This window comes from Centruroides sculpturatus, unplaced genomic scaffold (assembly GCF_000671375.1).
Source record: "Centruroides sculpturatus isolate CEXI.00-Female unplaced genomic scaffold, Cexi_2.0 scaffold65, whole genome shotgun sequence".
NCBI lineage: Eukaryota > Metazoa > Arthropoda > Arachnida > Scorpiones > Buthidae > Centruroides > Centruroides sculpturatus.
Window position 1 is genome coordinate 685,477 of NW_019384327.1, and position 21,188 is coordinate 706,664.

Here is a 21,188-nt window from a genome sequence, read left to right on the forward strand (position 1 = left end):
TAAAATTGAATGTGAGAAAGAACTTGAGTAATAAATGATTATTGAATAATGAATCTGTGATTAAAAAATTAAGTAAGAAACTATAAAATTTTGTATTTTATTTAATTATAAAACAACTATTTTTCAAATTATTGATTTTTTAATTTTAATAATTATAATTTATTTATTTATTTCATCTACATTAGGAAATGTCACTGGACAACAGATCTCCCCCAATTAATAATAAGACCCATAATAAAAAAAAGATAAAATACATAAAAAGAAAATAAAACATAAATGAAAATTGCAAGAAAAATATAAATAAGACAGAATACACAAAAAATGTCTAAAATATTAAATACGTATAAGGCTAAAACTATGACAAAAATTTAAAAACAATATAATAATTGAGGCAGAGTATAGGATATTGCCATAAAATTCAATTGCATAAAGTGTAAAAGAATTACAATGCAATAAGATATATAAATTAGTTATAGCCTGATAATATGGCAAATCATTTGGCATTACTTAAAAATTGTATGTGGATTTATTACTTTATATTTAAAATGCTAAATGTTAAAATTTTTAATTGATACAAGTTATATTTTAATTAACAACGAAATAACAACAAAAATTTTGTAGTAATAGTTAAATAATAACATTTTAATTGACTTTTGTGTGAATATTAATTATTTTTTAATGTTTGTAATCTTGAATATAAATCATTTTGGTTTCAAAACTTTTTATTTTACTTTTCCAGTAAAATTTTATAATTAATTTTTAATAATAGCAAACTAATATATTATTATTTTATTCTGTTCCAGAAAATGACTGTTATTGTTGACAAAATTATAAAGAGTTTTGCATATAAAGCACATTTAAAATCTTTATTATTAACAAGAAAAGTTTTAAATCAACAACCAACTGTGTATTTATCGAGCACACCGGTTCGTCATAATCCTAAATACATTGCCAGACGGGCTGTCCTTTATGTACCAGGTCATGATGAAAGGAAAATTAAAAAAATTCCTGCCTTGAATGTAGATTGTGCAGTACTTGATTGTGAAGATGGTGTTGCAATTACAAAAAAGGTATCAAAATGCTTTATATTAATGCCAAACAATCTGCTGTATTATCAGGCTATAATAAAGCTAATTTAATAATTAGATATCAAGTAATTAGAATAGACATAGATGGTTAGGCTGCCATCTCACAATAATTTTAATAATTATAATGTATTAATTATAGCTCGATAATATGGCAGATCATATGGTATAACTTAAAAGTTGTATTTGGATTCATTGCTTTATATTTAAACTAATAAATATTAAAAATTTTTAATTGATACAAATTAGAGGTATAAGTATAATTAATATTCAAGAACATACTTAAATAGGAACAGACTTCGATTTAAGAAAATCAGGTTGTTATATATTTTAGGTTAGTATTTTGATAATACCAACCTAAATTTGATGATAAAAATTGCCATAAATAAAATTTGATGATAAAAATTGCCAAGTGCCTGAAAGTAAATACAATAATAATTTGTGTTTGAATTACTACTAATATATTTTAGGTGTCAGAAAAATAAAATTATTTTGGACATTTAAAAAAATTTTTATGTATTTTACATATATAATTTAAGTTTCAAAGTGTTAGACTTGCAAATACAAAACTATTTAACAATATTGTGAATTACATTATACATTAATTCTTATTTGTAAATTCACTTACCATATTTTGACGAGTATAAGTAGCTGTCAAGTATAAGATGCACCTCTATTTTGAGACAAAAAATTTAGAAAAAAACTGTTTTAATGGGATTGTCTAAAGATGCATTTTATTCGTTTTTTTATTCAATAATATGACAGATGGATGAATCAATACCTTTATTAAACTGAAATAATCGTCATTTCTTAATGTAAACTTAGAGGTCACATGATGACAGTCGACAGAACATGGCAGCGATGACTTGTGTGTCGCTACTCTGATAATCTAGATCAGTGTTTTTCAACCAGGGTGCCGCGGCGCCACGATTGGGGTGTTGCAAAGTTTAGAGCCTTTAGGCATTTTCTTGGAAATTTACTTAAGTGTAGTTCGAGATAACTCATTGTCAGTTCTATTTTGCTACGAGATATCTAGTAAGCAAAGAAACTATCACTAATCACGTGTTAATGTAATGTTCTACGCTACATGTACGCACGACTTGTCACGAGTTTGCCCAAACCACATTGCTTGGCCTTCACATTCCCAGTCCCAGTACCAGGCCAACTACCAGAGAAGAACGACGTGGACACTTTTGTCTTGTATATACTTTAAAAAGCGTTGCATTGTACTTTGAAAAGCGTGTGGTTTCAATCACAAAGTAGGTGCATATTACAGTATTTTCATAGTATTCAAAAGCAATGATGACAAATAAACAATTTTTATCATTTTTTTAATTTAAATTTTTTAAATTGATATGAAAAGGATAAGAAAAAAGTAATGAAATATTTATTTTATATATGCATCAAAATAGTATAAAAAACTTAAGAAAAATTGTTTATCAATAAAATGATAATATAAAATGATGATATATTTGATGATAAAACTATATTTAAAAAACAATAGCGAGACTATTATTTTACATGTAGATATTTCGACAAAATTCAATGAACTTAAATTTTGATTTTGAACACGTAGAAATACTTTTGCGTTGTGCATAATATTCGTTTTCGCAAAAAATTCATCTTGCCCATTAGTCCCCCCTTATTCAGATTCTAGATCCGCCACTGGTCAAGGGTGTCACAATTTGTTATTTTTCAATTAGGTGTGCCACTCAATGAAAAAGGTTGAAAAACACTGATCTAGATACTCTAGCCATTTGGTTGAGGGACCATCTGCTTAACGGACCACTGCACAGGTTGGTCCCTAGAGTGGACCACTACTTTAGGTAATTTCACTGTAAAAATGGTTACCTGTCAAGTATAAGACGCACCATGATTTTGAGTTCCAGAAAGTAGTATAAAAAGTGCGACTTATACTCGTCAAAATATGGTATATAAAATATAATATTTAAATATGTATGATTTCAATTTCGACAATAGGAAGAAGCAAGGCATAATATCCGAAGTATTTTAGATGAGATGGAATTTGGCAGAACAGAATGCTCTGTAAGAATCAACTCTGTTGAAAGTGGACTTGCTGAAGATGATTTCACTGAAATATTTAAAGCTGTTAGATTACCTCCAACAATTATGATACCTAAAGTAGATAAGATTCAACATGTAGAATGGGTATGCTTTTTCTTTGTTTCTTTGTTATTAGGTTTAATTAATTAATTTCCAGTTAATTAATATTAATAAATTTTAATTTTCAAGCATATTTTTGTCATAGAAAGCACACTAACGCAATTTTCAGTTCAAGTATTAAAATGAATCTGCTTTTTTTTTTCTTCTTCATATTTCAAATCTGTTTTGTTTTTTCTCTTGCAATCACTTTAATTCACACTGTTTTGATTTTTTAATCTTAACATTAAAAGTCAAAGAGGTTGTAACTTCAGAATTTCAAATGATAATTCATATCTTGTAGCACATAGTTTTGAAGGATTTTTAATGCAAAATCCAATTGGTGCACTCAGATTTGAAATTGAATTAAGCATTCAGAAGTTATACATGAAAAACTGTATATATTAAGTTCTTTCAAAAGTCTAAATTAAATGTTTTCACTGAAAATATTTTTTACAATAATTTGTTATTGTAGAAAAATATTGGTAGTTGTATTTAATGTGTGTTACTTGATCCCAATGTTTCTGTTTTTATTTTATCTCTTCTGTGATTGATTAAGAACAGACTTTTAATACACCACTTACATTTTAAATATATTTTAGTGGATGGATATATATTTTCATTACTTCATACATTTGTTTTTTTTTTTTTAATTTTAGGTTTTTAAATTTTTCAATAGATAGAGGTTTTAGTAATACGCTTAAAAAAATTATATATTTCAAGGCTAAATTTATTTAAAAAAATAAAATTTAATCTGGTTAGCATATTACATTTGGTTTAATTGTATTTACAGTAATTGATGCCTTATCATAGATAAATACTGCATAATTAGATGATCAAATTAAGGAAAAAAATCAGTTTTATTGTTATGCATGCAAATAAATTATGTCTTCATGAATTTTGTAAAATTATGAATAACAACAGTTGTTGAATACATAAAAGTTTTATCTAACTGTATAAAATATTTGAGTAATGTTTCATTTAACACATTATAGGTAGCCCAACAGATTAAAAAACATCTTAAAAATCGGCAGTTGCCAGATAAATTTCGTTTGATATTATTTGTTGAAAGTGCACAAGGACTTCTGGATTTAAGAGATATTTGTAAAAGAGCAGTAGAGTTATCAAATGATTATCCTTTTGTATTAGATGGGCTTATATTTGGTTCAGATGACTACTGTGCTGATGTAGGTAAGAAAAATATTTTAAAATAATTTTAAATATTCCAAATCTGTTTAAAATATTAAAATTTATCTTGAAATGTATTTTATATTTTAATTCTGTGCTTTTACTTAAGTTAATTAAAGAATTATTTGGTTATCCAATGATAAGTTACTCGATCGGTAATTCTATATTTATGAAAATATTCGTACACTATATTGCGTAGTCTATCAAAATATTACTCACATTCATATCCGAAGCAATTATTTTCAAGGAATAAAGCAGGAAAATCGCAAAAGTTTCTCTTTCGCATTCAAAAATCGCTTACTTACAACAAATAAACTAAAACAATGGAAAAGTGTATTATTGCATTTTTCCATGTCATTTACACGTGACAATGAAAGGGATAAAGTGAANGAAACAAATACTTTAATTTGTCTTTTAATGATAATACAACACGTTTACTTTTTGATGACATATCGGTAATATTAAAAGTAAATACTGTATTTAAACCGTGATCAAATTTTCAAGAAACAAACATTCGTATTGAATTTGGACTACTACTGACCAACGCTAAACAGACTACCTATTGAAGCGATATACTTGCGCATTATCCTTTCGGTTCTTAAGTTTGCACGTGGCCATCCATCTATAATATTCCTTTTGTACAGTTGACAAGCCCTGTATCAGTCTTTCTAGGTCAGGTACGCACGTTTTTAGGGTCTCTCTTTTGGTAGGAGTTGGAGCATACGCTGGTCCAAATTCAAGGATATTTCGTACAAAATTAGGGACCTGTATGCCGTCCCACACGACGAATGGATATTTATGCTGTGTACGGTTGGCTGGAAGTTGATACCTTAGAATCCAGTCCAGTTTCTTGCGGTATTGCATTTTAAATTTATATCTAAGCCTTTCTTGAATAATGGCTATCTTTGCATTTTCCACCTTAAGAAGATGTGGATCCAGTTGGAACATGGAATTTTCTGTATGTATCAGGCGTGTTAATCTGGAATACATTAGTTTCCTGATGGTTCTAAGAACTCTATTCATGCACATCCATCTGATCTTGGAAATCAACAGTTCGTTTCCCTGGGGTAGATAAATGGACATTGGAAATACACGCAGTTCTTTGCAGGTCTTCAAAAAATAGAATCTCTCTCTAGCCTTAGTAAGGCTTATGACGATATTGCGATATGTATAAGTCGGCATAACTCACTATAAATAAAGAATCTTCAAATACCGAATTAAAATACAAAAATAATCCCTCATCAAACCCTTTAACTGGTATTAAATAAGAGTAAAATTACATACAAACGTTTTCGGATCCCTCCCTGGGTCCTTTCTCAAGTAAGCATTCTTCGTTAAAATTCATTAGAACGAAGACCAGTAGAACGACTTTCTTCAAAACTGCGATGTTTGAAAAACTACTTCCGAACCATATTTCAAAAGTCGAAATTCAAAAAAGTCAAATGACTACCTATTGTTTAAAAGGCCCTCTGGTAGCGCAAGAAAACAGATTTTATAAAATAAAAAGCAGTTGAAACTGCATTTTTATGAATAAAAATTTGACAAACTATTTATCGTTTTATGATGAGTAAAATTTTTTCGTTGCGTTTGCAGCTTTCAAGTAATGCATAAACCTTCGAGGCGTGAGGCCCTTCAGACTGCGAGGCATAGGCGGTGGCCCATGTCGTCCATGCCCTACCTCACCCTTGGTCATAGAAATGATGTAATTTGAATATAAATTATTTATAAATACGTATGTCAAGTTATATTTTTATTACGACGTAAAATATATTTAAGAGTTTACGATCACTGTGTTGGGTGAGACGTTGTTGAAACAAAAAAAGTTACGCATTCCATCACGTACATAAACAGTGTTGTAATTTGCCAAGTGCAAATCAGCAAATTCGTAAAATTCTTGTTTATTTTGAACAATCTGGATAATCGAAAATCCGGATAATAGAGATCCGGATAATCGAGGTTCTACTGTAATGAGAAATAAACCATATTTGTTAATGTTATAATAATGTTTCTAGATGAAAGAATTATACAACTCATTGATTCTATATTAAAAATCATGACTACTGTCTTCATTTCATATAAATTTGTGTTTGGTTTTCAGAGGTAGCAGACAAAGTAGACTCAGTTCTATGTTATCTGAAGTAAGAATACAATTACTTGCCTCACAAATGTAGACTTATAAATTTAACTACATTTTGTGATTGGGCTTATAATTTTGTGTCACATGTTGTCTGTAAATTTAAGTCAAATGCATGTGGTATTCAAGCTTTTACTTACTATTTTATCAAGAAAAACACATATAAAAGCATAAAGATAAATAGAAAAGTACAGTGGAACCTTGCTTAATGAGCACCTCACATAACTAGTATTTTGCATAACGAGCAAAACAAATTGTAAAAACGTGACTTGCTTAACGAGCGACGAGAAAGGGAAAGTCCTGGATGGTGCGCATGCTCCATTGGTCTGTGTTTATCACTCGTTCCGCTAGCATCTTAGTGCTGCTTGTAATCAAACATTTTTCCAAACTTGTGTTCAGACATATTACATATAAACATCAAAAACCATCACCTGTTATATAATAAACATGCCAAACAAATTCTTGGGCTATGTAAAGGCTATAATTAAATATTAGAAATTAATTAATTTGACTAGAGGTAGGCAGTTAGTCTACCATCTTGTATGAAATTTAATGACTAATTCCAAATTAAATTTTGGAAATGTCTAAATTAAAAAATAATTCTTTATAATTATTAAATTTAATATGAGATGGTAATGTAACTGCCTACCTCTAGGCAAATTAATTAATCTATATATATAATCGAGACTAGTTGATAATAATAATAAGTGCAGAGCCCAAACGGTTAGGAGTTGGAAGCTGAAATTTGGTACACAGTTAGGGTACGTCACAAAAATGCACACTAAGAAGGGATTTTTCGAAATGCCCCCCTGGGGGGAGAGGGACAGGATTAAGCTTAACACTTCCATCAACAATAGAAGTGTTAAGTAACAATTAAAGTGTTAACAATGGAAGTGTCAACAATGGACGTGTTACGTAACAATGGAATTGTTAAGAGAAAGCGACGTTTTAAGAGAAAGTGCAGTTGGTTTTCGTTTTTGCAGGAAATTGAAGATATTTTTAGACCCATGTAAAAATTCTCTAATTAGTCTGGAAACGGGGGATCCAATTTTTGCATTCTGTGAAAATGGGTAAGGTTGACTATAATGTAATAATCTTAATCTTCGCTATTGTTACTTTTGCCCGAGCAATGCTGGGCCCACCTGCTAGACTTGCAGAATAGCAGGTGGGCCCAGAAATATTAGAAACTAGCAGGTGGAGTGCCCACCTGCTAGTTTCTAATATTTATTTATATCCTTTACATAGCCCAAGAATTTGACATATCATTTGATGTGTTTATCAAACATATTATCTGTGTTATCTTTTTTTTTGTTTTCTGCAAATCGAATTTGCATTCCAGGTTGTTCATTCCATGCTAGAAGAAAAGATGATGATGATTCACAGTCCTTAACAATATATATTGTATAATTTTCTTTGAATAAACATTACACATAAAATATTTGAGTATTTTTTTCAGCATGGAATGCATTATCGTATTTTACATTAATTTATATAGGAAAAATGGTTTTGCTTAATGAGTGTTTCACATTATGAGTAAGATTCTGGAATGAATTATGCTCATTAAGCAAGACTCCACTGTAAAGGGTTTAGTAAGTGCTAACCTAATTTTTTGATATCACCAATGATTGTAGATGAAAGGAGTACAGTAATGGTCATACCACCAATAATATGCTGTTTTGCAATTTAGAACAAAGGCTATTAAATTTGGCTAGAAAATTTAATAATGTTTGTGTGTGGTGTCTACTTACTTGCCAAGTCCATAGGGAATGCAACAGCTCACTACAGTTGATGCAAGGAGAGTAAACACATAACAGAATGGACAAAGAGTTTGGTGCCAGCTAAACTATTTAGAATTTATCATTATGAGAAGGAACCTATCCTTACAAATTAGAAATTGTTTCAATTTTATTGCTCTTAGAACAATCTTTTACCAAAAGGAGTTCTGCAGAACATCTTTTGTCTTACTGAGAATTATTTCCTAATTTTTGTGATTTATTGTTTACCACTAACAATGCTGCAAAGTAATCAAGTGGACAAAGGGTAAAAAGGAGAAAGAGTAATAAAAGTACAGGTATTAAAAGGATGGTGCTAAAACTGCAATGATAGGTACAGAGGATCATCTAAACCAGTGTTTTTCAACCTGTGGGTGGCGACCCCAGGGAAGTTGCAAAGCCAGGGGGATCGCAGGTAAAAGAAAAAGACAAGGGTTTGTAGGTCCTACACTACAATAAAAAAACTACAATTTCAGTGGGAAGGCTGTACCTGTTTATTATACAGTATAATTGGTTTTTCGATTGATACTTAGATCAACAGAAAGAAAATTAAATACAGTACGTCGTTATTAAAATCATTGATATATGGCCCTGGGGGGTCGCCAGAAGTTTTTAACTTGTAAAGGGGTCGCATATTCAAGAAGGTTGAAAAACACTGATCTAAACTATGCCCTATTGGATACCCATGAGTGGTTTAAGGATATGGGACACCAGATTAAAAAGGCCCATTGCTAACTGCTGATTATCCTAGAGAACAAAGCCCAATGTTTAAGGAATACACAGCCACTATCAGAAATAAGAAAAATCAAAGCATGTCACTAGAGCAGTAGCTCATCAGAAGAATCACATCTGCCTGGATACATTTGCAGGACTAAGTACCATATGACAGTAACCAGCCCATGTTACACCTGAAGCAAAGTCTCAACAAGAAGGAATTTCCAGCTAAATCACATTTACATGAAGTAATTGGGCAGGTAAATGGCAGAGAGAAAGAATCTACTGAGAAATTCAAGTATTGAGATGTAAAGATCAGTATTGGAAAAAGGAAGCAAGAAGAAACAGTCAATGGAATGACAGCAAACCTGTCATTCCATTGGTTGAAAATATTTTATATCAAATTGTTATATCTATATATATATATATAAAAATGGACATGTATGTCCCTATATTTCACTTTTTTGCAAAAACTACACATCGCATGTGAATGGTGTTTGTATGTGGTAGTAGCCCCAAGTCTCTATTCGTGCATAGGGGTGGTTGCGTCTCGATAGCTATAAGGGTGCGGGAGATATGGGCTTGAAAGTGGTTGAAAGTGGCTTTCTATTTCGAATGTTTTGTTCGAATTTGTTCGAATTTAATTCGAACAATGTTCAAATTTGTATCAGTTCGATTATAGAACGATTGTAAACGTTCCTGAAATGTTGAAAATAGTTCGTTTGACCGGACGTGAACAGGAGATGTTCAGAAATAGAATCGGGACCAGGTCTCTAATTAGTCTGGAAACGGGGGATCTAATTCTTGCATTCTGTGAAAATGGGTAAGATTGGCTATAATGTAATTATCTTAATCTTCACTATCGTTACTTTTTAAAAACCCAGCGAAACGGGTCCTTGCAGCAAAATTCTAGATTACTTAGAAAAACAGTCTTTTATATATAAAAAAAAACTATATTACATACAAATGTACGAACAAATAAAAACCCAGCGAAGCGGGTCCTTGCAGCTAGTGCTACAATATAGTTTTCTTATAATTTAAATATTGTTACTGAAGGAATAGTTATGATTTTGTTTCAAATATCTATATTTGTTATTATTTTATGCATATAATTAATTTTATATATCACAATTTTATATTTTTTAGTTCATTAGTATTTTTTACTGGAAGTTTCACAATAATATAAATAAAATACAGTAGATCCTCGTATAACGCGTGTTCATATAATGCAGATTCGTATATTGCGGCAAAAAAATTGCGACTGTATTCATATAAAGATGCTAAAAGAGACTTGTAAAATGCAGTTAAATGTCATTGCTGACTCATATTGCGACAGGATTGGTTGAATCTGGACCAATAGTGGACGAGCAGCTGAACTACTTATACGCTACAGAGAGTTTAGGCGGGTAAGTCGAGTTTACTATAGTCTGTACAGTATATAGGCCTAAATTAGGTACTGTAATTTTATACATTTCTTGTGAAAAAACATTTCTTATTCAATGGTCATAAAAATTATTTCTATTAATGATGTATCCAAAGTTCAACGAATTTTTCGCAGAAAAATAACTTATCAGAAAACATGCCCGCTGTTTGGTGCGCTGCTCCGCGATGAAAACAAGCTAAGCAATGGCATGGTTGAACGGTGCACACTCAGTAAGTAATCCTACAATTTTTTGTTTATAGCATAGTTTATACGGATTATTCCCAAAAAATTATACGTGTTTTGGAAATGTTGAGTCAAATTAGTNTTGGTGCGCTGCTCCGCGATGAAAACAAGCTAAGCAATGGCATGGTTGAACGGTGCACACTCAGTAAGTAATCCTACAATTTTTTGTTTATAGCATAGTTTATACGGATTATTCCCAAAAAATTATACGTGTTTTGGAAATGTTGAGTGAAATTAGTTTAGAATCAATTAATTTTATGGAAGAAAACCTTTCAAACAGCCATAGTCTGTAAACTGCACATGTGCTGGGCTGTGATTGGCTCATGTATTTAAGGATTCCTACAATGCAAAATTCTTATAAAGCGGAGCGTATCTACGCGTTATAGGGGGTCGACTGTAGTGAATTAGCATAAATTTTACTTGATAAATTTAACAGCTGATTTAAATTTATTATTTAATTAATGATTATAAATAAAATTTGACTTTTATTTTAGGTGCCACTAGAACTCCAGAAGCTATTGAATTATTGTTGGCTCGACAACAAATTGTTCTTATTGCAAAATCATTTAGAATACAAGCTGTTGATTTAGTATATATTGATTATAAAGGTTAGTTATATTGATGATAATTTATATATTTTATATACAAGCTATTAGATTACTTTACATCCTATTTCATTAATTTATCATTTTGTAAAATGATTCTTAAAATGTCAGATATAAAAAATTTTTAAGTTGATTAAAAAATGAATAACACAACTTTTAAACATTAAGCAAAAACTATTTGCTAAATTAATAGTGAGATTGAGGCCAAAGTTTTAAATGCAAAAACATGTACGTCAGATGTTCAGCACTGCTTTCCTCTAAGCCTAGAAGTTTGACAAAAAATGTGATGTTTATGGTGGGAGTGCTGTAGCAGAATCAACTGTTCAAAAGTAGTTTTCAAAATTTAAAGTGGGTAATTTCAGCCTTGAAGATGCTCTTTGCTCAGGAAGACCTCCTGTTATTGAATGTCAAGCATGATTCCACTGACTATCCAAACACCATTGTCAAACTTCTAGGCTTACAGGAAAGTGGTGCTGAACATCCGACGTACACGTTTTTGCATTTAAAACTTCGGTTTCAACCTTGCTAATGTTTTTGAACTAGTTATAGCTTTTCATCAGGTTTAAACTGAAATATTAAGAATCCAATAAAGAAACAGAAGTTCCATCATTGTTTGCTTAATTATTGGGTTGTTCGGAAAGTTTGTAGCAATTTTTGATAGCTGACAGTTGAGACACTGATTGATGTGAAAATTATTAGAATTGTACAAACCAATGAATATTACGGTAAATGACCTTGAGATGTGTCCATTACAAAAAAAAAACCATTAAAATTATTCAAATATCATTTAATATGTCTCATTGCAAAAATGGATGCAAACGTGTATTATCGACACTTTTTTTTTATTGTAAAGGCAAAAATGCTGTACAAACAACAAAAAAAAAAAATGTGATGTTTATGATGGGAATGCTGTAGCAGAATCAACTGTTCAAAAGTGGTTTGCAAAATTTAAAGCAGGTAATTTCAGCCTTGAAGATGCTCTTAGCTCAGGAACACCTCCTGTTATTGAAGAGGACTAGATCAAAGCATTATTGGATGAAAACCCTCATTACACAACTCGAGAGATTGCAGACATAGTGAAGTCATCAAACAGTACTGTATTTCAACATCTAAAGAAGCTCAGATATGTGAATCGTTACGACATTTGGATACCTCACGACTTAACAAAAGAAATTACTGGATTGCATCCCCATTTGTAATTCTCTTGAAAGACAAAATGAAAATGACCCTTTTCTGAAGCATTTAGTGACAAGTGATGAAAAATGGATCGTTTATAACAACATCAGCTGAAAACGATCATGGGATAAGAAAAATGAACCACCATTAAAAATTCCAAAGGCTGGTATTCATCCAAAGAAGGTCATGCTCACCGTCTGGTGAGATTGGAAAGGAATGCTGTACTATGAGCTGCTTCCACAGAATCAAACAATTGATTCTGATAAGTATTAGCGAGGTTGAGGCCGAAGTTTTAAATGCGAAAACGTGTACGTCGGACATTCAGCGCCTCTTTCCCGTAAGCCTAGAAGTTTGACAATGGTGTATAGTTGGTGGAATCATGCTTGACATTCCAAACACCATTGTCAAACTTCTAGGCTTATGGGAAAGCGGCGCTGAACGTCCAACGTACGCGTTTTCACGTTTAAAACTTTGGCCTCAACCTCACTATTGTTCCCATTTGGATAAACTGAACATAGCAATTAAAGAAAAATGTCTAGAACTGGCCAATAGAAAAGGCATTGTGTTTCACCAAGTTAATGCCAGACTGTACACATCTTTACGAACACGCCAAAAATATTGGAACTAGGTTGGGATGTTTAATCTCACCCTCTCCATACTGATTTGACCTTGTCCCATTGGACTACCATTTGTTATGTTCTCTGCAAAATTTCCTTTACGATAAAAACTTTGACACTTTGGAAGCTTGCAAAAACCAGGTGAATCAGTTTTTCATGGGAAAAACTGGAAAGTTCTATGAAGAGGGTATCCATAAAGCTTTCATGGATACACACACACATATATATATTGCAAACATAAGCTTAACAACATACAAAATCCAACTGCAACTATTAGAAATCAGAATAAATGATTCAACTAGTTTAGCATCACTTGTATATAAGATTTTTTAAAAGTATCCTGTATCTTCATATATGAGTTTGCTATAATCAATATTTTTGAACAGTTTTAAAAGTACACTATCACTATTTAAAATAATACTAAGGCATATATGAAATTTGCAGATTTGATTCAGATTGAACTTCTTTAGAAGAAATTTTATTTACTTTCTCATTATACTCAATTAACTCAAATACTGGATGTAATGAGAATGTACTTATACAAATGTAAATATCTATAAACACAATTTTTAGATTAAAGCAAATTATATTACTTGACATTTAATTAGTAATCAGTAGCATTAATTAATATAGCTTAATGTAATCTGTCAGTCCTTTGGGTGTACTTATATTTTTGATGATAAAGAACAAAGAATGAATTATAGAGATTTTATGTTTATTATAAAATTGATTTCAGTTTAGATTTATTCTTTCTTCTATAATTTTTATAAAACATTAATAAACATCCACTTATACTCAATAAAATATTTATTTCCAATATGTATCTTGTCATTATAATCTATAACAGGTAGTATGAGTCAGGACGTTTTATTTTATGTGACTCATTCATGCTAGTTAGTCTCATTGCAAGTTGGTTGCTTGTAATGGTAATAACTGTAGCCAGTCAGATAGCGTACAGTATTTCACTTTAATTAACCCACCAATTGTATTTAATTATGACTTTCTATACATTTTAAGTTTAATTATAAAATTATGAATTCATTACAGTTTTACAATTAAATTCTCTTTTATAATATTTTAATTAATAATTTTAATGTAATAAAAATAAATTCTTAAGATTTTGAATGTTTGTCATATTTTTGTATGGTTTTTCAAAATTGATAAATTTTTATTTTAGATTTAACAGGTTTAAAAAAACAATCAATTGAAGGAGTTCGGATGGGATTTACAGGAAAACAAGTAATACATCCTGGTCAAGTGCCTGTTGTTCAAGAAGCATTTTCTCCATCTGTTGAAAGAATTAATTGGGCAAGAGAACTTATCAAATTGTTTGAAGAACATCAAATATCTGGAAAGGTTTTTATCATGTTCTTACTTTTATTATTTTATTTTAATCACCAAAAAATATAATTATGAAACATTTTGCTTCTTTTTTAAAAGAATAATTATTAAAATTTTATAGAATTCGTTTTCAGGATTAAATATGGAAATTAAAATATTTTGTAAAAGTAAAAGTTAAATTTTCCTCAATAGAATTCCAAATTCTTTTGTATTAAAAAAACTTTTTGTAAAATTTTTTCTGACAAAATGTCTTAAAATAATATAAAGAATTTGCTGATCACTTCTCAGTTACAGAAACTTGAGTAATTTCTAAGCTAAGCACTTTTTATTATAAGTTGAAGTAGTTGTTATAGTTCATTTTTATATCTTTTTAGGACATTTCTAAAAATATTTTTAAAGCTTTTTGTAAATAATTCACATTTCTGTTTAATTTATTACAAAAGCTGTAAAAATAATTATTTAGATTTTAAAGTTATTTGATAAATTTATAATAATAATCTGTTTAAAAGACAAAGTTATTAAGTTTAGGAAACAGAAACTGTTCTTTATTCAGTAATGTTTTTCACTATTCTCAGCTTGCAAAAAATACAAGCAAATGATATAGAATACAAAATTTATTCATTAAATATAAATTACAGTTCTTTCAGTAATTCAGTAACGAATTTTTATTCCAATTTGTTAGAATGTTACTGAATACAGAATAATTTTGGTTTCTTGAACTTAGCAGTTTTAAATTACAACATGATTTCAAGTATTATAAATATATTGTTCTATTACTTGCAGAAAAGAAAAAAATATTTTTTACATTAACAACAATATTGTACAAAGATATTTTAAAATTTTATGTTAAATATAACATTTACTGTCATTAAATATCTGATTTCTGTGCACCTAATTTGGATATACAGTTGTCCCTTGATAATCCGACAGGTATGGGACCAAAGGTGTGTCAGATTACCAAAAGTGTCTGGATTACCGAAAATAATTACATATTTCGCATTGTTTTGCTAGCAGTAACTTACAATATTCTCTACTCCAACTGTTCGAACAGAACTGCTCACATAAAACACACGAAATGTGTGTCATCGTGTAAAAATTGGATGGGGAGATTCACATTGCGACATGCTTCTGTGCAAGCAGACATGTAACGGGGATGGGTACCTTGACGGGAGGTGCGTCGAACTACTGAGCATGTCGGATTAAAAAATGTCGGACTATAGAGGGACAACTGTATTGAAAAACTTTTTAGACATTCCTGTCTTTTTAGTGATGAAAGTTAATAAATAAGAAACATCTAACTGGAGAAATAAAGAAAAGAAACAGTGCACCTTGTAACTCCAACAGTATATTTTATAAATCACGCTTTAATAAAACATCTTTTAATTTTAAATTATTTCTGTTAAATTCAGTATGCTTATGTTCGTTTTATTTTAAATGGTGTACTTTACTGAGGAAGGTCTATGGTATTAGGTTGAAAACGTTATGATTTATTAAATATACTGCTGGAGTTACAAGGTGCACTTACTTTTGATGAAAGTTAAATACATACCAAAATAATTTCATTTATGAAAAAAGTATTCTTTTGTGAAGATTCATTCTCCATACTTTTTAAAATAATAATGTAATTTATAATATATAATATACAGTTGATCTCCATATTACAAAGTTCTCTTTTTAATGAAGTTTTCTATGGGATATTGAAAATTTATCTTTTTTATATTTAAAAATAAGTTTTGCATTTTAGTTTTGTATATGTCAGACAAAGAAACTTTAAAAGAACAGAAAATAATACCTACAGTATGTATACAGAGTAGCACAATATATGAGCCATTATGAATAATGAATAAATGAAAGTGGTATAAGTTCATTTTTGGGAAACAAATAAGTTATAGTTTTAGTAAGACATAGATGACCTTTTTTTATATATTTAATTACACAGTCAATGGTGTACAATATCCTCATAAATTAATCAAAAGAATATTAATTGTAAAATGTTATTGAAATAATTTTTTTTTTCTTTGAAAGGGGAATAAGTTATTTCATAATAATCAATAATAATTATTATTATTGTTTATTATGATTGGACATATTCCAATATTGTAGATCATTGACTGTGTTATAGCTATCCTTTTTTATATATTTAATGTCTCACTAAAATGATCACTAACTTATTTTTCCCTTGTGGATGAACTTATACCACTTTCATATTTAATATAAAAATGGCTCATTTTTATATTAAAATGAGCAATTTATTATTGTGATATCCTCACAATGCCAGGCTGCAACTTTTAATTTATTTAATTTAAAATATATACTCTCCACCTTAAATTATTAGTGGCTTGCTCCTGTACATACATTATACTTATCCTGTTAACAAATACAGTGGAACCCCGGTTAACGAACATCCTGGTTAACGAACTTTTATTTTGCAAAAATTTTGTCTTGGATAACGAACTTAATGACTTCTTGTGTCAAATTTGTAAGCTTGCTTTCACGAAACTTTCTGAACCACTTACAGCACGTGGAATCATCAATGGCTCCCTCACCATACACAGAACATATTTTTTTTGTGTCTGCGAAGCATTCTTGCCTTTTCAGAAATAAAAAAGCATAATATGTCGAAAATGCTCCTTATTTTCTGCCATTTGTAATGATTAACAAAATTTTAAAAACACAACTAAGTAACACAACTTTATTCTCAAATACTAGCTGATATTCCTTTTGTCAAACAACATCGAAATTTTACACATGTGAAGGAAATAACACTTCAGTGTTGCGTTTTTAGCCATCTGGTGCTAAAAACGGGACAAACTTTTGCATCAACCCAATAGCTTCCAGCCGTTCTGGAACCTCACAAATTTCAGTTGCTCTTAGGCGTGCGCGAGGTAGGCATTGCTTTTTTGAGTGTGCTAAACATCGTTTTTTAGTTTTGTTATTTATACTGTATATTTAATCAATATGGCACTGAAGAAAGAGAAAAGTGACAGTGGAAATAGAAAACGTTTTAGTGTAGCATTAAAGAAAGAAATTATTGCAAAATACGAGAATGGCATTCGTGTTTCTGACATCGCTAAAGAATATAATGTGGCAAAATTGACTATCTCTACAATTATTAAAAACAAAAAAGCATTTAAGGCTGCCGAAGGAGTGAATGTGGTATCGAAACAAAGATCTAAAGTTTTAGATGAAGTTGAAAAACTGTTGCTAATATGGATCAATGAAAAGCAACTTGCTGGAGACAGTGTTAGTGGAACTATAATTTGTGAAAAGGCTAAAAATTTATACAATGACTTGTTGACCCAGACACCCAGTACAAGTGCAGACAGGCAGGACTTTAAAGCAAGCCGAGGGTGGTTTGATAGGTTTCATCGACGAACTGGCATTCACAGTATCATATGATACAGGGAGGCTTCAAGTTCAGATGAAAAAGCAGCGAAAGCATTTGTAGATGAATTCGCACAGTTTGTAAATAAAAAGTGAAGGATATGTCTGGAATCAAGTGTTTAATTGCGATGAGACCGGTCTTTTTTGGAAAAGAATGCCTAGACAAACATACATAACCCAAGAAGAGAAAGCACTTCCCTGGCACAAGCCCATGAAGGACAGACTCACTCTTTTATTTTGCGCTAATGCAAGTGGTGACCTCAAAATCAAGTCACTTTTAGTCTACAACACTGAAAATCCCCGTGCCTTTAAGAGCAAAAATGTGATAAAGTCCAAACTGTCTGTACAATGGAAGGCAAATAGTAAGGCATGGGTAACTCGGACTTTATTCATGGATTGGCTCACAGAAGTGTTTACTCATACTGTTAAAAATTATCTTCAGGAAATGGATCTTCCTCTTAGATGTCTTCTCTTAATGGATAATGCTCCAGCACATCCACCAAATTTGGAGAACGACTTGGATAGTGAACATGACTTCATCAAGGTCAAATTCCTTCTACCCAACACAATTCCATTACTGCAACCAATGGATCAGCAAGTGATTTCCAATTTTAAAAAGATGTATACCAAGGCACTGTTTACCATGTGTTTTCAGTTTACCAATGATACCTACTTAACTCTTAGAGCTTTTGGAAGGAGCATTTTAACATCCTGCATTGTATCACCCTTATTAACAAAGCCTGGAGTGAAGTCTCTCACCGCACTTTGCAATCAGCCTGGAGGAAACTTTGGCCAACTTGTGTCCCAGAACGAAACTTTCAAGAATTTGAAGAAGAGAGCTCTCTTGATGTAGTGCATGAAATCTTGTCCATTGGCATGAGTTTGAGAGTAGAGGTAGACGATGCAGATATGGAGGAGTTGCTGAAAGACCATAAAAATGAACTAACGACAGAAGAGCTGGTTGCCATGCAGGAAGAACAGATGAAAATCTTACAAGAAGAGCATTCGTCAGAGGAAGAGGCTAGGGAAGAAATCACCAGTGCTGAGATCAAGGAAATTTGCAGAAAATGGAATGATGTGCAGGAATTTATTGAGAAGCACCATCCTAACAAAGTTGTGGCTAATAGGGTCATTAATTTAATGAATGACACTGTGCTAGTGCATTTTAGAAAAATTTTGATTAAGAGAGTAAGACAACTGTAGACCACTTTCTTGTTCCTTATTAAAAAAGACCTCGACTCAAAGAAACTCCTGATGCAGTGCTACCCGATATTTTTATGGAGGGGGATTCCTCTTCTAAGCATTAAGCTCTGTAGAAAGAAAGGTATGTACAGTACTACTTTATTAAACGTTACATATTTGTTGCTGTAATGATAGATACTACATTTTCTTATATTTTCATCAAAGAAAACCCATTTTACAAATAAAATTACAAAATTACTGATGGCTAGAATGGATTAATTGTATTTGCGTTAATTTCTATGGAAAAAATTGCTTTGGTTAATGAACAATTCAGTTAACAAATGGACTCGTGGAACAGATTACATTCGTTAACCGGGGTTCCACTGTAGAGTCGTGTCAGTCATCTAACACCTTTCGGTGAAAACTTTTTGAATTGAAATAATGACTTCTGGTTTGCACCAGAAAATGCCTCCTGCCCTAAAGCTTTCCATATCTGGTCTTTACTTTCATTCATCTAACTCCATTCTCAAGAATAAGGAAGGACAGACAACAGATGGACAATAGTGGGAATTTATAGGTCTACAATCTTTTCAAATTGCAGCCCAAAAATACATTTCAGAAAAGCCAACTTCAATTAAATTATAAATTTAAAATTGTTATTATTCATATTTTTCACAATATATTATTATTGAAAGTGGTATAAGTCCATTTGTACCTAAAAAATTTGTTTATTTTCTTTAACAGTTTTGTTAATTATTATTACATAATAAAATTGAATAAGTTTATAGTTTTAAAAACATTACCTGAATTTATTAATGTTTGTCAATATTTTTCAGTTTATTCAAACACAAACCATTAAATATCAATGTATGAATAAATGGAATTATACCACTTTCATTTACAACAGCTCATATGTTACTCTATATACCTGTATTGTAAAAATTAATAAACTGATATGAGGAAATAATTTTCTTAAACCCATCCTTTTAAAAAATCCTGCACAAGCAAAACTTTCATCTGGATATGATTCCCAATGAAAGTTTTAATTATCCAAATAAAATTAGAATTGTTCATTTAATGTAAGGTAACTTTTGTTTTAAAAAGAGGTACAAACAAAAATTAATATTTTATCATGTCCATTCATTTTGGAGAATATTATAAGCATTTCCAATGATGTTTCTTTTGTAGTTTTTCTTCAGTCATTTCACACAATGTTATTTATGTAGACAGGTGGGTACTAAAAGGTTCATTATCAATACTCACATGATCATTATGAAAACACTTATGCCATTCATAAACTTGCAATTCTGTAATTACTGTGTTACTGTATGCTTAAAGAAATATGGATATTACTTGCAATGATGATTTTTGAAGCAAAACACAGAATTTGATATTGGTATGTTGCTCAGTTATTGACATTTTCAACTGCAGCATTACTAAATATATCATAAACAAATTGTTAGTATTCCACATGAACTGATATCAATATCTCAACATGAGATGATAATGTATTGAAAACCCTTGAAACTGAAATATCTCCCAGATAAATTTTCATTTCCACAGTTGTGGATAATTCCAAGAAGTTGGGGCACTCCGATTGTCAAAGCTGTTGGCGTGAATTTTTTCCCACTTCCATACTTAGTCTAATTTTTCAAGTAATGAAGAATTTTGAATTATTTTCGACTAAAAGGAATAATATTAAGCTTCTTATTTTATTGTTATTGATTGCTGGAATAGAACCAAATCCCGGTCCCTTACAGAAAACTCCAACAAAGAGAGGAAGACCACCACTTACTCGTCAAAACTTGCTGACTGATAGTATCAAACCATTGGAACCAGATTCAAATCTTATCACTGATTATACTGAACCTAGAAGAGCCGAATCATCATTTCAAACAGGTGAGCTAATTAATTTAACTTCCTCACAAGAACAATTACCTGCGGAACAAATAGACATTTCAACAGCAGAATTATGGAAGAAGATAGTCGAACTGATAACTAATAGTAATGATAAGCTGGTGAGTCAATTTTCACTTATAAGACAAGAAATTAATATAATTCAAAATGAAATTAAAGAATTTAAAGATCAAATTCAACAAATAAGGATAAGAAACGATAAAATAGAAAATGAATTTACCAAACTAAGACTAGAAAATGAATTAAC

The 21,188-nt window shown here is 30.7% G+C and overlaps 1 protein-coding gene across 2 annotated transcripts in view; it reads left to right on the plus strand.

The window, feature by feature from the left end:
- Positions 1–12: 12 nt before the first annotated feature.
- LOC111628365 (citrate lyase subunit beta-like protein, mitochondrial) overlaps positions 13–21,188 on the plus strand; it is a 32,306-nt gene continuing 11,130 nt past the window's right edge. The window contains exons 1-7 of one of the 2 annotated variants that reach the window (XM_023372146.1): positions 13–72; positions 804–1,070; positions 3,066–3,254; positions 4,241–4,436; positions 11,214–11,327; positions 14,295–14,473; positions 20,762–20,933. In XM_023372146.1, the coding sequence (XP_023227914.1) occupies positions 807–1,070; positions 3,066–3,254; positions 4,241–4,436; positions 11,214–11,327; positions 14,295–14,473; positions 20,762–20,836 (1,017 nt within the window). In that variant the 5' untranslated portion in view covers positions 13–72; positions 804–806 and the 3' untranslated portion in view covers positions 20,837–20,933. Of the gene's footprint in view, positions 73–803; positions 1,071–3,065; positions 3,255–4,240; positions 4,437–11,213; positions 11,328–14,294; positions 14,474–20,761; positions 20,934–21,188 lie in introns of those variants that run through there. The other variant, XM_023372138.1, reaches the window with a different exon arrangement.